The sequence below is a fragment of the Hyalella azteca genome, unplaced genomic scaffold (assembly GCF_000764305.2).
Source record: "Hyalella azteca isolate HAZT.00-mixed unplaced genomic scaffold, Hazt_2.0.2 contig17999, whole genome shotgun sequence".
NCBI classification, from domain to species: Eukaryota; Metazoa; Arthropoda; class Malacostraca; order Amphipoda; family Hyalellidae; genus Hyalella; species Hyalella azteca.
Window position 1 is genome coordinate 3,674 of NW_025947757.1, and position 17,384 is coordinate 21,057.

Below are 17,384 nucleotides of genomic sequence, written 5' to 3' on the forward strand. Positions count from 1 at the left end.
TGAATATTGTTTTTACTACAAACCTTAGCAGAAGTAACTTTTCAAAATATTGTTTTTCACCATTTTTTTCATGAATTTTTCAAAGCTAGTAAATGTAGTATTTTTGAACTTCCTTTATACTACATAGATACCGGTAGGAAAAATGTTGATGTTTATGTCACTAAATTTAGTTTTGCAATATTCCAATTAGTTTTGCTACTAAAACAGTCTTAAGCTGTGTTGGAGGACTGTCCTGAGTTACCCCGCCCATCCCAAGTACGTAGCCCTGGTTGACGGTAGGTAGTTCTTGCAAAGAGCTTTAAAATGAGACCAAATGTGTTTATGAAATATTTCACGGTAAGAAGTTATTAACAAAAAAATGCTCTAAACCGTCCCTTATTACCCCATTGGAGGGTATGCAAATTTTTTTTATACACTGAATCTTTTTTTTTTTTTGCTGCAGACCATAGCAGAGGTACTTTTCACTTTTTTTCACTTTTCACACATTTTTTCATGGATTTTTTAGAGATTGCAAATGAATGATTTCTTAATTTTTGCTTCTTGCTACGGCACCAATTATGCTGGGGTCACCCAGGTTCGTCCAGCCGTACTTATAGTACTTTAACGTGGACCCCAACAAAGGCTTGCAATGGAAGACACTTCCGAAACCACTCTCTTGAAATCTGTAGTTTCAAAAACTCTCCTAAAGAAAAAGAACAAAATAAATAACCTAAGTAACAAATAAACGAACAAAAGACAAAGTATGAACAAACCTTCTCATGAATAATCTAATCTAACTTTACAGAATATAACAGAATAAAGAACATCTCGGAATAATCAGAAAATGTAAAACACATGAACAAACAAATAACAAAGTTAAAACACACCTTGACACTGTGGGTTCACATGCGGGACTGACCAGGACGGACTAAAGCCTACAAATCTAACTTCCGCATTTCTAAACTGAAAACTAAAATTACAAAAATACAAAATTATAACATACTAAATTCTAATTCCCTAACAATGGATAGTAAAAATGTTGGACTTTATGCCACTATTTCTAGTTTTGCATTAAGGGGAGCGTCTAGGGTAAAATTTTGGATTTCGGCTTTTCTGGTTTTTAATCTCGTCTTAAAGCTGACATTCTGATCTATCCAACGGTACCAAAACCATCTCTGTACGTTGATTTATGCGTTCACGACAGATCATGAAAGGGAGGGGGGTGAGGTAGTTCTTTAACAAATAGAATGGGAGGAAATTCGCTGCGAGCACTTTAAATAGAGTGTCTGCTTGAAGTGCACCTTAGTTACCCGCCTAGCGTCATATGAGGAGGTGTGCATGCAGTCGCTCCCACCATCCTTGACTGGAATCAAGCTCCAGTAATGTTTAGTTTTGTATCCTTGCTACATTGAGTGCCTATTCCGATGCGCACGGGACTTTGACGGGCTCTACTGAAAAGTTAACTTATTGTCACTGCAAACCTATCTCCTCCTAGAGTTTTTAAGCTACAACAATGAGACATATACCATTAACCAAAACCTGGAGTTATTTAGAGTTATTTTACCAAAAAATATAATTGATTTTACCACCCGGTCTAAGTTACCCCAAGAGCTGGGGTAACAAAGACCATCACTTTTTTTGAAATTACATAAAGACTATGAAAGGCAGGAGCCAGCAATTTATGGTGAGTGAAGCTAGAGTATAGATCTGTATTTTGCATGTTTCAATTCAAGTTTAATTTAGCTAGTAAAAAAATGGCATCATTTATAGAAAAAAAAGTGGTCTAAGTTACCCCATTTTACGGTACCAAGTTTCAGAGTGATCCGTTCGTAAATAGCCGAGATAAATTTTACCCTAGACGCTCCCCTTAATTGATTAGTTTAACTGCTGTAACATTTCTGTGAAATGTGGGACGATTGTTCCGATTTACCCACCCCTCCCTTATTTCCCCGTTGGACAGTAACATTTTTATGCTATGATGGAGGACTGTCCTGATTTACCCTGCCAGTCCCTTATTACCCCATTTGATGGTACTGATTTCTTGAGTTGAATACTTTTAATTGTAACTATTATCATTAACATCTCTTATAAGTATAGCAAGATCACAGCACAATGTATCAAGTACCAGTATCATGAATTTTCTACTTCTTGTTTTAAGTTAATAATTAAATTCATTTGATTTTTCAGTGAAATCTTCAAGCACAGTGAGGAGCAGAATGAAAATGGGTAAGTGATGTATCATATTTTTAATTAATATATTTTAAATATTTTTTAATATATTGCTTGTGAAATTTCAAAAATGTGAGGTTGCAAACTTTTTATTAGTATTTTTGTGTATTTTTTACATTAAAATTTTTACGTCTGTTATGTGACAAACATAAAATATATTGTAACAAATCCTTACAGTCTTTATTTTTTAATTTCAGCCTTGAATATGGAGATGTAAAGGTTGGATTGATAAAATCACCACCTGTAGAATAATGAAAATTTTTTCATCATATGTACTGCCTCCGATTGCTACATTCATAAAAATAGGTTGTACAAAAAATTCCACAGACAACATTTTCAAAGATTAAACATGGATTTAATCAAACATCGAAACATGATATCTCATGTGTAGCCTGTGTAGGCTGTGTTACAAAAGGTACGGTACCGGTAGTACCTAACTATTTTATTATTGTTGTTGTTGTGGTTCCCCGGTCTCATTTTTATAAGAAACCCCCACTATAGAGCCTATTTTATTATTATGGAGACTATTTTATTGTTTTTTTAAATTATGTTTTTTTACAGAGAGTTGGTTAAGCTCAGCGAGGAGTCTCTCATGCGGCAGCCAGAGGAAGTGTTTGATATCATTTGTAAATTGGGAGAAGGGTAAGTAATGCCACTTGATCAACAATGAATACAGTTAATATATAGCAATACAATTTAGCTGTGAAGAGTTGAGTTCTTTAGTCTTGAAGAATATCTGAAATAATTATGAGTTGTAAATTAGGTTTTTTATTATGCAATTCCAGCTTATAATGATTGTGTCTCTATCCACCAAATTTTGAACACAGATTTCTTGTTACATTAAAATTGACTTGATAATTAAATTTACTTTTGATTGTGATAGAATTTATTTCAATCTTGTCCTCAATGTCTCCCCTTCATCATTGAAAATTAAAAAAATAAAATAAATAAGATTAATACTGTCTCTTACAGATGTTTTGAAATTCTCTTATTAAGTTGTTCATGTTTGTGGTATACTGGTACATATTTAATTATTTGATCAATTAGGTAGATATCTCATTTATTGTTGCACTCCGTATTTAGCAATAAAATGTCTATGCTTATGTAAAATTATCTTTTTTAGGTCCTTTTATTTCTAGAGTTTACTGTCATGGCATATGTATTTCAGTTCGGGTAGCAAAAGTCATGTGAAGAAATATATTGCTGCTACTACTCTATCAACTTTATTGCAGCTAATAGTTTTTTACACATTTTATGTAATCATGCTATGTGTTTTTGTGAACAGGTCATATGGATCAGTCTTCAAAGCTCTTCACAAAGAGAGTGGACAGGTTTTAGCCATAAAGCAGGTGCCAATTGACACTGACTTACAAGAAATCATCAAGGAAATTTCTATCATGCAGCAATGCGATTCTCCATATGTTGTCAAATATTACGGATCATATTTCAAGGACTCTGATTTATGGGTACGTAAGTGCTTGTACACTGTAACATTTACATGAATTTATTTCAATGTACATTCATCTAAAATGTTTTAAGAAGTACTGTATGTTCTTCTATGGAGCTAAGCTCATTTACTATAAATTGCATTTTTATGAAATTGTGGTTCAGAAAATAAAAAATTGCTTATCCTTGTTCATATTCACTGTACCATTTATTAGAAGACATTTTTCATCTTTATCATTTAATATTTCTTACAGTTATTTGATGGTCAGTGAAGCTGCAAAGCTAAATAAGTAAGATTAAAACTTAATTGCTTCATTGAAGCCTACAAACAGCCTCTCTATCATTTGTGACCTTGATTGCTACGTACTGCTGCAGTATGACTTTCATTACAGCAAACCAGAAAAAATATTATTCTTCAATGTTATCTAAACTTCATTAAACATGTGTCACCATCTTGTTCCCAACAGTTCCTTGAATTTTTGAACTTTCCATCTGCTTCTAATGTCTATATTTTTTCATTTCTTGTGAATCTTAAAACCTATTGAATGATTTACAGATTGTCATGGAATATTGTGGTGCTGGATCAGTCTCGGATATTATGAAGCTCCGGAAAAAGACGTTAACAGAAGTGGAAATTAGTGCCGTTGTGTTAGCAACTCTACACGGACTTGAGTATCTTCATATAAGAAGAAAAATACACAGGGATATCAAAGCCGGGAATATACTCCTCAATTCTCAGGGTCATGCTAAACTGGCTGACTTTGGAGTGGCGGGGCAGTTGTCTGTGAGTAACATTTGGCCTTTTTTTTTTTTTTGAGGAACATTTTTGCCTGATCACACTCAAATTTTTCTATTGACTTATAAGAAAATGTTTTCTAAAAGAAAAGTGGGTTGCAATCCATGAAATTACACCAAGTAAGAAGAAGTTTAATTGAAGAAGCTAGGTAGGTATATTATTCTCTGGTGCTCTTAGCTTCCCAACTCCAAATTTTGTTCTTGCTTTCATTTCAAAATACAAATTGCTTCTGATTTATAACTGTTTTTGATGTTACCATTTAACCCTCTATATGCCTATGTGTGTGTGTAAAATATGTCGATTCCATGTACCTATATGCACATCTGTGTATTCATTGAATTTATAAATGTTACCATAATTGACTAACTTTATTCAGGACTGAAATCTTTTTATCACAGGACACAATGGCAAAACGAAACACTGTTATTGGAACACCATTCTGGATGGCACCGGAGGTCATACAAGAAATTGGCTATGATTGCGTAGCAGACATTTGGAGTTTAGGTAATGACTTATTTTATAAATATATTTATACCTAAACTGAATCGTGATAGCTAATTTGTGTAAATCAATCAAGAGTCAGGTTTCAAATTTATTTTGATTCTTATGATAGATGAATTAACATAGGTAAATTCCAATCTTGTTTTTATGTGCCCATCTGTAAAATTGCTGTCAGGTTGAGATTGAATGCTAAAAAAATTAATTTATCTCAATTAAATTATTGTTATCAGTATTTTTAGGATAATTAGACAGACATGGCTTGTGCATCAAACAAACGTCCCTCTGATTACCTATTAAGTCATTTTCATATCAACCAATAAGTCCTTTGCACATTCATCAACATGTCATTTACATGTCAAGCATCATGTAATTTATGTGTTAACCAGTATATCATTTACGTGTTAATCAATTTGTCTTTAATATTTTAATCAATGAGTCAATTACATCTTAATCAGTTTGTAATTTAAATTTTAATAAATACCATATGCCAATTTCATGTCAGTCAATTTGTCCATTAGGTAGGTATATCTCGACCAATGAGTCAATAACATCTTAATCAATTAGTAATTTAAATGTTAATAAATATGTCAATTACATGTCAATCAACATGACACAACAAACGTGAGCCTTAAATTATAAATTCAATTAAAATTACAATCAATACATCCATTACCTACATGTCAATGAATATATTTGCAGGCATTACTGCCCTGGAGATGGCTGAGGGCAAGCCACCCTATGGCGACATCCACCCCATGCGCGCCATCTTCATGATCCCCACCAAACCTCCCCCGTCATTCCGGGAGCCCGACAAGTGGCAGCCTGACTTCATTGACTTTGTTTCAAGGTAAAGTGATGAAAGATGCAGTCAACTAGTCTATAGAATAATCCTGTATCATGACTGATAATTGGCAGCCTGACTTTATTGACTTTGTTTCAAGGTAAAGTGATGAAAGATGCAGTCAACTAGTCTATAGAATAATCCTGTATCATGACTGATAATTGGCAGCCTGACTTTATTGACTTTGTTTCAAGGTAAAGTGATGAAAGATGCAGTCAACTAGTCTATGGAATAATCCTGTATCATGACTGATAAGTGGCATCCAGACTTTATTGACTTTGTTTCAAGGTAAATTGATGAAAGATGCAGTCATGCAGTCAACTAGTAGAATAATCCTGTATCATCACTGATAAATGGCAGCCTGACTTTATTGACTGTTTCAAGGTAAATTGATGGATGATGCAGTCAACTAGTCTATAAAATAATCCTGTATCGTGACTTATAAGTGGCATCCTGATAATAGTAATAATAATTTTGCAAATTAATATCGTTCCTCTTGCCAGATGTTTAGTAAAGAACCCTGAGGAGCGAGCGACCGCGACGGAATTACTGCAGCATCCCTTCATCCTGGCGGCCAAGCCTCCCACCGTCCTCAGGCCCATCATCGAGGAGGCCAGGGCCCTCAGGGACAGACAACTCGCAAGCAAACAGCTCAATGCCGCCAGACACGTACGTCAGGCAGCCTATTGTTTACTGCTATGTTTAGTGTACGACAACCTGTTGTTCATAACAGCTCAGTGCTGCCAGACACGTACGGCAGGCAGCCTATTGTTTATTGCTGTGTTTTGTGTACGACAACCTGTTGTTCATAACAGCTCAGTGCCGCCAGACACGTACGTCAGGCAGCATATTGTTTATTGCTGTGTCTAGTGTACGATAACTTGTTGTTCATAACAGCTCAGTGCCGCCAGACACGTACGTCAGGCAGCATATTGTTTATTGCTGTGTTTAGTGTACGACAACTTGTTGTTCATAACAGCTCAGTGCCGCCAGACACGTACGTCAGGCAGCATATTGTTTATTGCTATGTTTAGTGTACGACACCTGTTGTTCATAACAGCTCAGTGCTGCCAGACACGTACGTCAGGCTCCCTATTGTTTATTGCTATGTCTAGTGTACGACAACCTTAAAACAGCAACAGGGCTGCCAAACACGCTCGTCAGTCAGCGTATTATTTATTGCTATGTTCAGTGGAGGAGAACCCAATGTTTACCTACTTTTTAAATCTCACAAATCTTCCTGTCCGTAATGGATTAAAGTTTATAAATGTATTCCACAAAATAAAGAACAGCTTTTTATTTATTTATGTTAATTGTCCAACAACTCTATATCATTTTGCATCTCTGTGTCGAATATGTCCTTGTTGACTATCACGCCAGACAGTGTCTAACCACGTACCAAGATGATGGATGATATTATGCATAATATTATGCCTAGCTTTGTCATTTAAATAGGCCTAGCTGCTTCGAGTCAAGAGCTAATCATGGGAAAGAAGATCTATACAGTAATAAAATTCTTACAGAGTTTTCAATTTTTAATATAATTATTACATATTAATCCTTAACTTACACCTACTTTTATTTCACAGGGCAACAGAAACATGGGCCCTGTCAGCCTGTCTCTGAACAGCTGCAGCAGCAACAGCAGCAGCAATAAAGAGGGTATAAATAACTACCATAACCACATGCATCACACGCCCGTACAAATGCCCGTGAGTTTGATTACTGATTTTATAATATTATTGATCTATCATAAAATTATTACAGTTTGATTGGTAACCGGAGAAAGCATTTCGAAAATAATTTTATTGCTCGTTTTTCCTGTAAGTCGAGATTGTTTTTTCGTTGTTGTGTGACTGAAATGCAGGTTAGCAAAGATATTTATTTTTATTAACAACTTTTCGAATGTTAAAAGATCCATTTTCAACTTACTCAAAATGAATATTTTGTAGCTAGATTACACGAGATACCGTAAGTCTTGTGTAATTGAACGAATTCTGCCATTTTATGCTGTCAAATAATCTACATATGTTTGTATAGACTACATTTGTAATGCTACATTTCCTGTTTGGATCTTTCTGTCATTCTCTTCATTATGTGCAATGATTTGTTTTACCCTGAAGTGACAATAATAATCAAATGAATCATTATAACTCATTAATCAGAGGTACATTGTACGTATTCAGAGTCATAATTAATGAGATTCGTTCTCCTATTACAATTGTCCAACCTTGAACACATTTGCACAGCAAGAATATTGGTTTAATTTTCTATTTCAGTTTTTCTCCTTGTCTCACTTACTACATTTTTTGCACTTTTAGATCATCATTAGAAAAATTTATTGCTTCTTGTCCAGCTTGATGAAGGAGATGGAATTTGTTATCCAAACTCGAAATGTGTTCTTTCTAGGCACTTTTTCCTCATCTGATGCAAAATCGATGCCTTCTTGAAATATTTCTGCAGAGATGGAGTTGAATTACAAATAAAGATGAAACTAATGTTGAACTTTTGCAAGGAACATTCTAAGAAAATCATAAGTGTCTAGGAAAAAACGAAAACTGAGTTTGAATGTAAGAAAACGTGAGAAATTGCGCAGGTATTGAAGATTGCCGCCTAAAAACTGAGCTCCTTTATATAAAATAAGAGGAATATTTAAATATAATAAATAAGAATAATAATAATAATTTGAAATATGTAATAAATATTTAAGTAAATGAATTATTTAAAGGAAATTCTATGTGCAGAGCGGGGAGGAGGACGACGTAGACTGCAACACGATGGTTCGCTACAGCAGCATCGAGGCGACGCTCAAACCTGACGCACAAGACGGCACTCTGAAGGAGGCTGGTGGCACTCTGGTGCCTCCCAGACATGGTGCCACACACTACCATCAGGACGACAGAGGAGGTGGTACTAACGCTAAGAAATATGTTTATTGACGGCCTGGTCGGTTGTTTGAATGTTTATTATGGTCGGTTATATGAATATTTAATGCTTGGTCGGTTGTTTGAATATTTATTGTTTTGGTGCCACGCACTACCATCAGGACGACAGAGGAGGTACCAGCACATAGAAATCTGTATAGATATTGATTGTCTGGTCGCTTATTTGTATAGGTATTTATTGTCTGGTCGCTCATTTGAATCCATCAGGACGACAGAGGAGGTGGTACTAACGCATCGAAATATAATTGTTGATAGCCTGGTCGCTTGTTTGAATATGTATTGTCATGGTCGGTTTAATATTTATTGCCTTGGTTGGTTGAATATTTATTGCCTTGGTCGGTTGAATATTTATTGTCTTTGTCGGTTATTGGAATATTTATTGTTCTGGACCTGTACCTTCAAAAAAGTTAAGAGATCGTAAGTTCATCAGCCAATCATTGACGTCTTTCAAGCAAAATCCACCAATCATAGACAAGAAAATAGAGCGTAAGTACTTACGTTCACTTAGCGAGTTTTGAAAGTATGGCCCCTGGTCGCTTATTTGAATGTTTATTATGGTCGGTTATTTGAGAGCAATTGATTCCTTGGTCGTTTTTTTTTAGAATTTATTGCCTTGGTCAATTATTTCTTTGATCAATTATTTCCTTGATAAATTATTTCCTTGATCAATTATTTCTTTGATCAATTATTTGCTTGATTAATTATTTCCTTGATCAACTATTTGCTTGATCAATTATTTCCTTGATAAATTATTTCCTTGATCAATTATTTCTTTGATCAATTATTTGCTTGATCAATTATTTCCTTGATCAATTATTTCTTTGATCAACTATTTCCTTGATCAATTATTTCCTTGATCAATTATTTCCTCGATTAGTTATTTGAGAACTTATTACCTTGGTCGATTATTTAGAGTATGTATGACCTTACTGAGTAATTTTCATTGTTTCTGCTGAAGTCTTTATGTCTTTTCCTATTTTTTGGTAAGTATTTCATGTCCTTGATAGATTTTCATTGCTTTAATTTGAGCTGCTTGCTGATTGCCAATGAATTCCTGAAGTCGACATTTTCATGAACATCCGTCGAATTTCTCCAATATTGTCTTCTATATTAAAAAAAATATATTTTATACTCTCGATATTGGTAAAAGATTTTACATACCTTGAATTTTTTCGCGCTCATCAAAAATCCCTACATTTTTCAAAACTCGAATAATATCCCTCGATTCCATGTTATCAATTAAATATTTTTTGGGCAGGTTCGTTTCTAATTCATACTGTTGAACAATTCATTCAATCAACACAGTATGTTTTCAACTCTACATCACAGTGTGTTGTCCTTATATATAGTGGTGGCGCCGTTGAATTGGCTAAATATGGTCTGTCTCTGATTCTAGACATAGAATTTTTACAGCCTGCCATGTTTTCGAACCTGCAACTCACTACTCTAATCTTGGTAGGTACTCTAATCTGTAACCAATGAGCTACCTTGGTCGGGGTTATCATGGGGGCCATTTTGGTCGGGGCATCACACAATATGCCGTACTAGTATATGTTTTCATTCATGCATCACAGCATTTTTTCATTGAGGCTTCACAGTACATCTTCATTCATGCACCACAGCACATCTTCATTCATGCATCACAGCATTTTTTCATTCATGCACCACAGCATATCTTCATTCATGCACCACTGCATGTTTTCATTCATACATCACAGCATTTTTTCATTCATGCATCACATCATTTTTTCATTCATGCATCACAGTATGTTTTCATTCATGCCCCACAGCATTTTTCATCCATGCATCACAACATGTTTTCATTCATACACCAAAGTATTTTTTCATTCATGCATCACAATACCTATGGTTTCATTCATACATAACAGTATGGTTTCATTCATGTATCACAGTATCACAACATTTTTTCATTAATGTATCACAACATTTTTTCATTAATGCATCACAGCATTTTTTCATTCATACATCACATCATGTTTTCATTCATGCACCACAGCATGTTTTTTTCATTCATGTTTGTTATTCAAATCTGAAGAGTTGGTATTGATCTCAGGCACGTTGACGAAGAATGGAGACGCCCAGGACGACTCTGGCTCGACGCTGGGGCAGGACCTCGGAACAATGGTCATCAACTCGGACCCTGAGGATGAAGATGAGGACTCCACCATGAAAAGTGCGTCGCTTTTTGTTTATTTATTTCATTTAAATATTTCATTTATGAAAAGTACTGTCCTTTTAAAGAAATTTAATGTTTCCTATTTTGAAAGGTTAAATTTAACCCAAATTCTCCAAGTAACTCTTAAATTAACTGAGAGGCTCCACCGTGAATAGTACGGAGTTTTACTGCAATTTATGGTTCCATTTTTGAAAAGTGAACTTCAAACAAAATTGTCAACTCTAAGTGATATATTAACGGGTTTGAAATTTTTCTATTAATAGTTGTAGTTACGGTATATCTTGAATTTCCTTAATAGCAACAGAATGATTGCGCAATGGGAAGTGTAAGTTTAATTGTATTAAATTTCGGTAAAAATCGTTTAGTTTCTTATCAGCTTTTCTGTTAACAAGCTGATAGCAATGTGTCAAAAATTGTATATTATAAAGCAGAATTTTACACCTAAGATAAATAGCTGCTATAATTTCTCCTATATATCCACCCTTCAGTTTCCGTCATTGTGATGTAAAAGTTTGCTAATACTTACGGAAATTATGAATAGTGATAATATTGATACTGAATTCATTTTGACTGATAATTTTAATAGGTTTTTATTAATATTTAATGGCATTTATTTTCAGGACACGACACAGCGCCCGGTGAGAGTCGCAAGTACAGGCCGCTGTTCCTCGACCACTTTGATAAGAAGGAGCAGCAGAAGAAGGTACGCTGGCCTTCACCTGCAGCCTCCCCTGCCTTCTTTTAACTGGAGATTTGCCTTCACCTGCAGCCTCCCCTGCCTTCTTTTTACTGGAGATTTGCCTTCACCGGCAGACTTCCTTACCTTTGTACTGGAGATTTGCCTTCACCTATAACCTTCCCTGATTTCTTTTTACTGGAGATTCGCCTTCAGCAGCCTATCCTGCCTTTTTTTTACTGCAGATTTTTAGTGTGAAGAATGCTTCCCAGTTCGCTCTTCGTCGGTTTTTAATATTGTTTACACTAATTTCCAATAAGTTATGGGACCAGCTTATCATACAAATGTCCCAGATAGTCAAGGCGATAGTCAATTTATTTATTTCATTAAAAGTTAATGAAAGACATTTCAGTCAATTATATTCTCTATATTGTGGCTTGTCGTGGTACATTTGACGTGTTGACTTTTAGCAAGGAGCCATCAGCCAGCAACTGAGCTCGTGACAAGGCTGGCAACAGATGTAGATATAGGTTACGTTATCTAAGATAACGTAGAAATAGGTTAGGCATAAATAGGTTTAGGTATATAGGTAAATAGTTTAGGCATCTATGATGACATTAAAAATTGGTTAGGTATATATAGGTATTAGGTTTAGGTTTATAAATAGGTTAGGTACTATCTACGATGATGTAGATGAATAGGTTAGGTATGATTGTCGGACGAATAAGTGCCCATGCCTTCCAGTCGTCACGATTATAGCTTCATGGTATTATAATAAAAGTTGTATTAATACTAATAATAATAGTAAGTTTGTTTGCAGGAGCGGGAGGCTGGTAAGGGAGGCCCTCATGACGACGTGTCCCCCAGCAGCCCCCTCCTCCCGACCCTGCTGCCTCACAGCGACACCGCCAGACCCAACCTCCTCGCTCAGGTCTGGGTCTGCATTGAGTATCTCCCTAATTCAGGGTCTGCATTGAATATCTCCTTAATTCAGGGTCTGCATTGAGTATCTCCCTAATTCAGGGTCTGCATTGAGTATCTCCCTAATTTATGCTCGGAAAATTAGCCGTTTTCTTCCCTAATTTATACCCGGAAAATTAGCCGTTTTCTTCCCTAATTTATGCCCGATAAATTAGCCGTTTTCTTCACTAATTTATACTTGGAAAATTAGCCGTGGATGTAAGTTCAGGTACCCGCAAGTCTGATTGTACATCATGATGCATGACAGTCGCTGTATGAATTTAGATGGTTAATTTCCAGTCGTGTCTGAATTACATTTAATGCGGTCGCCAGCGTGTAACGTTATAAATGTATCGTATTATATTATTTTATGGAAGTGCTTGATTAAGATTTTGTGATAAGTATACTTGAGACTTGACTCTGCTGTCTTGGTAAGTCATTTATGTATGAGCTTGCATCATTCCTATAATCGTGTCAACCTCCAGTCAAATAAGTTCATAATGGATTCTGTTTGTACTGAACTTCCAGGCCCCTGAATTTATAACGAATTTTATTTGTGCCGAACTTCCAGTTCACTGAATTTATAACGAATATTTTTGGGCATTTATAACTAATTTTTTTGGGCTGAACTTCCAGCACACTGTGTTCATAGCGAATTTTTTTGGCTGAACTTCCAGCCCACTGAATTTATAACGAATTTTTTGGGCATTTATAACGAATTTTTTTTTTGGGCTGAACTTCCAGCCCACTAAATTTATAACGAATTTTTTGGACATTTATAACGATTTTTTTGGCATTTATAACGATTTTTTCGGGCATTTATAACGATTTTTTCGGGGCTGAACTTCCAGCCCACTGAATTCTTAACGAATTTTTTTGGCTGAACTTCCGTTCAACAGTTTTTAATAAGTATTTCATTTGTGCAGGTGAGTGATGCACGACTAGCACCATCATCACCGGTGGTGACGCCAGGTTCACCACAAGGACTACAAGCACCACCACAGTACGGCACCACCGTCTACACATCACCAAACTGTGGTGCCTCCAGTCAGCCCAAGGAACTCTCACCACAGGAGCAGAAACTTTTCGAGGTACGTTAATCCTTAGGTAATCCTTTTCGAGGTTCCTTGATCCTTATTTACGGAATATAAATTACCCTGTGATAGACAAGTTACCCTATAAAAAATGGTCGTTTTCAACTGGACATGCGACATAGGGATTATAAATTACCCTGTGATAGAAAAGTTACCCTATACAAAATGGTAGTTTTCAACTTGACATGCGACATAGGGAATATAAATTACCCTGTGATAGAAAAGTTACCCTATACAAAATGGTTGTTTTCAGCTGGACATGCGACATAGGGAATATAAATTACCCTGTAATAGAATAGTTACCCTGTAAAAAATTGTAGTTTTCAACGGGACATGCGACATAGGGATTATAAATTACCTTGTGATAGAAAAGTTACCCTATACAAAGTGGTAGTTTTCAACTAGACATGCGATATAGGGAATATAAGTTATCCTGTAATAGAAGAGTTACCCTATACAAATTGGTAGTTTTCAACGGGACATGAAACATAGGGAATGTAAATTACCCTGTGACAGAAAAGTTACCCTATACAAATTGGTCGATTTAAACTGGACATGCGACATATGGAATATAAATTACCAAAAGTTACCCTATGCAAATTGGTACTTTTCAACGGGACATGCGACATAGGGAATATAAATTACCCTGTAATAGACAAGTTACCCCATACAAATTGGTAGTTTTCAACTGGACATGCGACATAGGGAATATAAATTACCCCGTAATAGACAAGTTACCCTGTAAAAATGGTAGTTTTCAATGTACATGTGAGTGTACGGAATTTCATAGTTGCACGAAAAAGTGTCATGATGTTATTTATTTTCATTGTTGGATGAAAAAGAAAACGTCATGATTAAACGGATTTTCACAGTTGAATGATTAAGAGTATCATAATTAAATGTAATGAAACTAATCTTCCATAGTTGGATGATTAAAATAATCATAATTTAATGTAATGAAACTAATCTTTCATAGTTGGATGTTTAAAATTATCATAATTAAATGTAATGAAACTAATCAAGCGTGTTTTACAGAGCCAGCTGGCTCGGGAGCTGGACCAGCTCCAGCCCCCCGCTGGTGGGGGTCTGGAGGGCGCTGCGCCCCCTCTCCCCGCGTCCGCCCCCGCCCCCCGTCATCTCCCACAAGCCCACGAGAAACAAGCCAAGTTCCAGCGATCTTTCGTCGAGGGCGATTTCGAATTCGTCAGTCTTCATTATTCAGAATTAATCTTTCTTTTTAAATTTTACACGCTACCTAAACTAAATTTTACACGCTACCTATACAAAAATACGCTTCCAGCGATCCTTCGTCGTGGGCGATCGAATTCGTCAGTCTTCATTCTTTAGAATTAATCTTTCTTTTTAAATTTTACACGCTACCTATAGAAAATTTTACACGCTCCCTATACAAAATTTTACACGCTCCCTATACAAAATTTTACACGCTACCTATAGAAAATTTTACCCGCTACCTATACAAAATTTTACACGCTACCTATACAAAATTTTACACGCTACCTATACAAAAATACGCTTCCAGCGATCCTTCGTCGAGGGCAACTTCGAATTTGTCAGCCTAAATTATTTCTAATTAATTATTTTTTATTCTATTGCTCTTCGTTGAGTTGATATCGTATTATTTCTTATAAGTATTAATCGTTCAGTGAATTGTTAATGTTAAAGCAGTTTTCATTATTTCTTAGACGAGAAATTTTTATTAAATCTAATGCTGCTCTTCGTTAAGTTGTTATCGCATTATTTTCTTATAAGTATTGATCGTTCATTGGGTTGTTAATGTTAAGCAGTTTTCATTATTTCTTAGACAAGAAATTTTTTAAACTATTGCTCTTCGTTATGTTCATATCTTATTATTTCTTTTAAGTTCTAATTGTTCTGTGGGTTGTTAATAGTAAGCAGTTTTCGTTATTTCTTAGACAAGAAAAATTTTTTAGTCTATTGTTCATCGTTATGTCGATAGCGTTTTATTTTCTCATAAGTACCTATTAATTCTTCAGTAGGTTGTTAAGGTTTAAGCAGTCTTCATTATTTCTTGGAGAAATTTTTTTTTCAATCCATTGTCCTTCGTTATGTTACTCTTGTATCATTTTCTTATAAATATTTATTGTTCAGTAGGTTGCTAATGTTGAGCAATTTTTATAATTTATTAGTAGCAGTTTTCATTGTTTCTTGGTAATATATTTTTGTTGAAACACTGTATCAAAATAAAAAGTTCTTTATAATGAGTCATACGTATGTGTTGAGATCACCAGCCATTTCTTATTTTGTATTTGATGTTTTTCAGCGTACGGTGTATTTATCTTTTTTAGCATAACGTACGTATGTTAACATTTTTTATTTTTTCACATGCACAATGGCTGAGAAGTTGAATCTTAACTAACTACTCAACAGTCAGAAAATCAACTGGCACTTTTACTTTCCACAGCACAAGCAGCGAGCTGTCGTTGCATTGTTACGCCTCTTTGAACTATATACATACGCCTCGAACTGGGTTGGTGTGATCCATCCAAGAACAGACAATGCATCGCAAATGGGACAAACTTTTGCTCATTTTGGACAAAGTTCTGCTCATTTTGGACAAAGTTCTGCTCATTTTGGACAAAGTTCTGCTCATTTTGGACAAAGTTCTGCTCATTTTGGACAAAATTTCGCCCATTATGGACAAAGTTTCGGTCATTTTGGACAAAGTTTCGGTCATTTTGGACAAAGTTTCGGTCATTTTGAACAAAGTTTCGGTCATTTTGGACAAATTTTCTCTCATTTTGAATAAAGTTTTGTTCAATGCTCTGAGTGAAGTTCATAGCTATTTGCTTCAAGTGAATTTCTATTTCAGTTGCGGGGCCTGAACCGCGCAGAGCTGGAGGCGCGGATGGGGCGACTGGACCAGGAGATGGAGCAAGAAATTGATGAGCTGCGCCAGCGATACCAGGCCAAGCGACAACCTATCCTTGATGCCATGGACCACAAGCGCAAGCGACAACACAACTTCTGATCACCGTCATCTGCCTAGCAACCAGCGTGTTTATTTTGCTTTGCAATTTTATTTCAAGTTCAATTTTATTCAAATTATCATGAGAACTAGACGAGCTTATGTTATAGCGTTAAATACACAAGTTATCACAAAGCTGACAGGGCAAGCGATAACCCAATTTCCTATCACCTTTTTCTCCTAGTGACCAGCGCTAGGAGAAGCTATTGATAGCTATGTTTATTCAAGTTCACTTTATTTTAACGTTACAATCGTACATAGTACATATATGGAGTTATACCTATGCAATCAGACAATGGGTAATATACAGTATTTGCTGATTAATTCACACATCCTCTGAGCGTCTCCTGAGTCGAGCATTGGATCCTGAAGTTGACCATTTTTTTGTGTAGAAATCCCCTGTTATCAAAGTGAAAAGGTTAAACTATCTTTGCCTAGGACTCCTAACAGAATACAGACAATGTTATAGCGTGCATGGGTATTAGGTTAAACTTTGATGAAAAGATGTTCTGAGTTGCAGAATTTTATAGGATGGTTGGATCTTAACTGCCTAAAGCAAATGTTTTTCATTAGACATCGTCAATAGCTTGTGATTGTTATTGGTCAAGACATCCTAGCAGGAGCTTCTAGGGTTTAAGGAGTTTCTAATGAGCATGAAATCTCAGCGTAGATTCTCAAAATGTTCGTGAGCTTTTGATTAGACGAACTGCCTG

The 17,384-nt window shown here is 35.6% G+C and overlaps 1 protein-coding gene across 1 annotated transcript; it reads left to right on the forward strand.

Moving 5' to 3' along the window:
- The first annotated feature begins 557 nt into the window (after positions 1-557).
- On the forward strand, positions 558-16,894 carry LOC108674154 (serine/threonine-protein kinase 3). Its single transcript, XM_018162063.2, has 16 exons — positions 558-574; positions 2,167-2,205; positions 2,770-2,850; positions 3,494-3,674; positions 4,211-4,438; positions 4,849-4,954; positions 5,651-5,798; positions 6,296-6,461; positions 7,382-7,504; positions 8,537-8,699; positions 10,812-10,931; positions 11,555-11,637; positions 12,431-12,541; positions 13,497-13,661; positions 14,700-14,867; positions 16,516-16,894. The coding sequence occupies exons 1-16, from the start codon at positions 558-560 to the stop codon at positions 16,672-16,674; spliced, it is 2,058 nt and encodes a 685-aa protein (XP_018017552.1). The 3' UTR covers positions 16,675-16,894.
- The last annotated feature ends 490 nt before the right edge of the window (positions 16,895-17,384 follow it).

Bases quoted from the DNA above. Each gene is read 5' to 3' on its own strand.
- LOC108674154 (XM_018162063.2), top strand. The intron at 3,675-4,210 runs GTACGTAAGTGC...AATGATTTACAG, and splicing joins TCAAGGACTCTGATTTATGG to ATTGTCATGGAATATTGTGG. The intron at 5,799-6,295 runs GTAAAGTGATGA...TCCTCTTGCCAG, and splicing joins TTCATTGACTTTGTTTCAAG to ATGTTTAGTAAAGAACCCTG.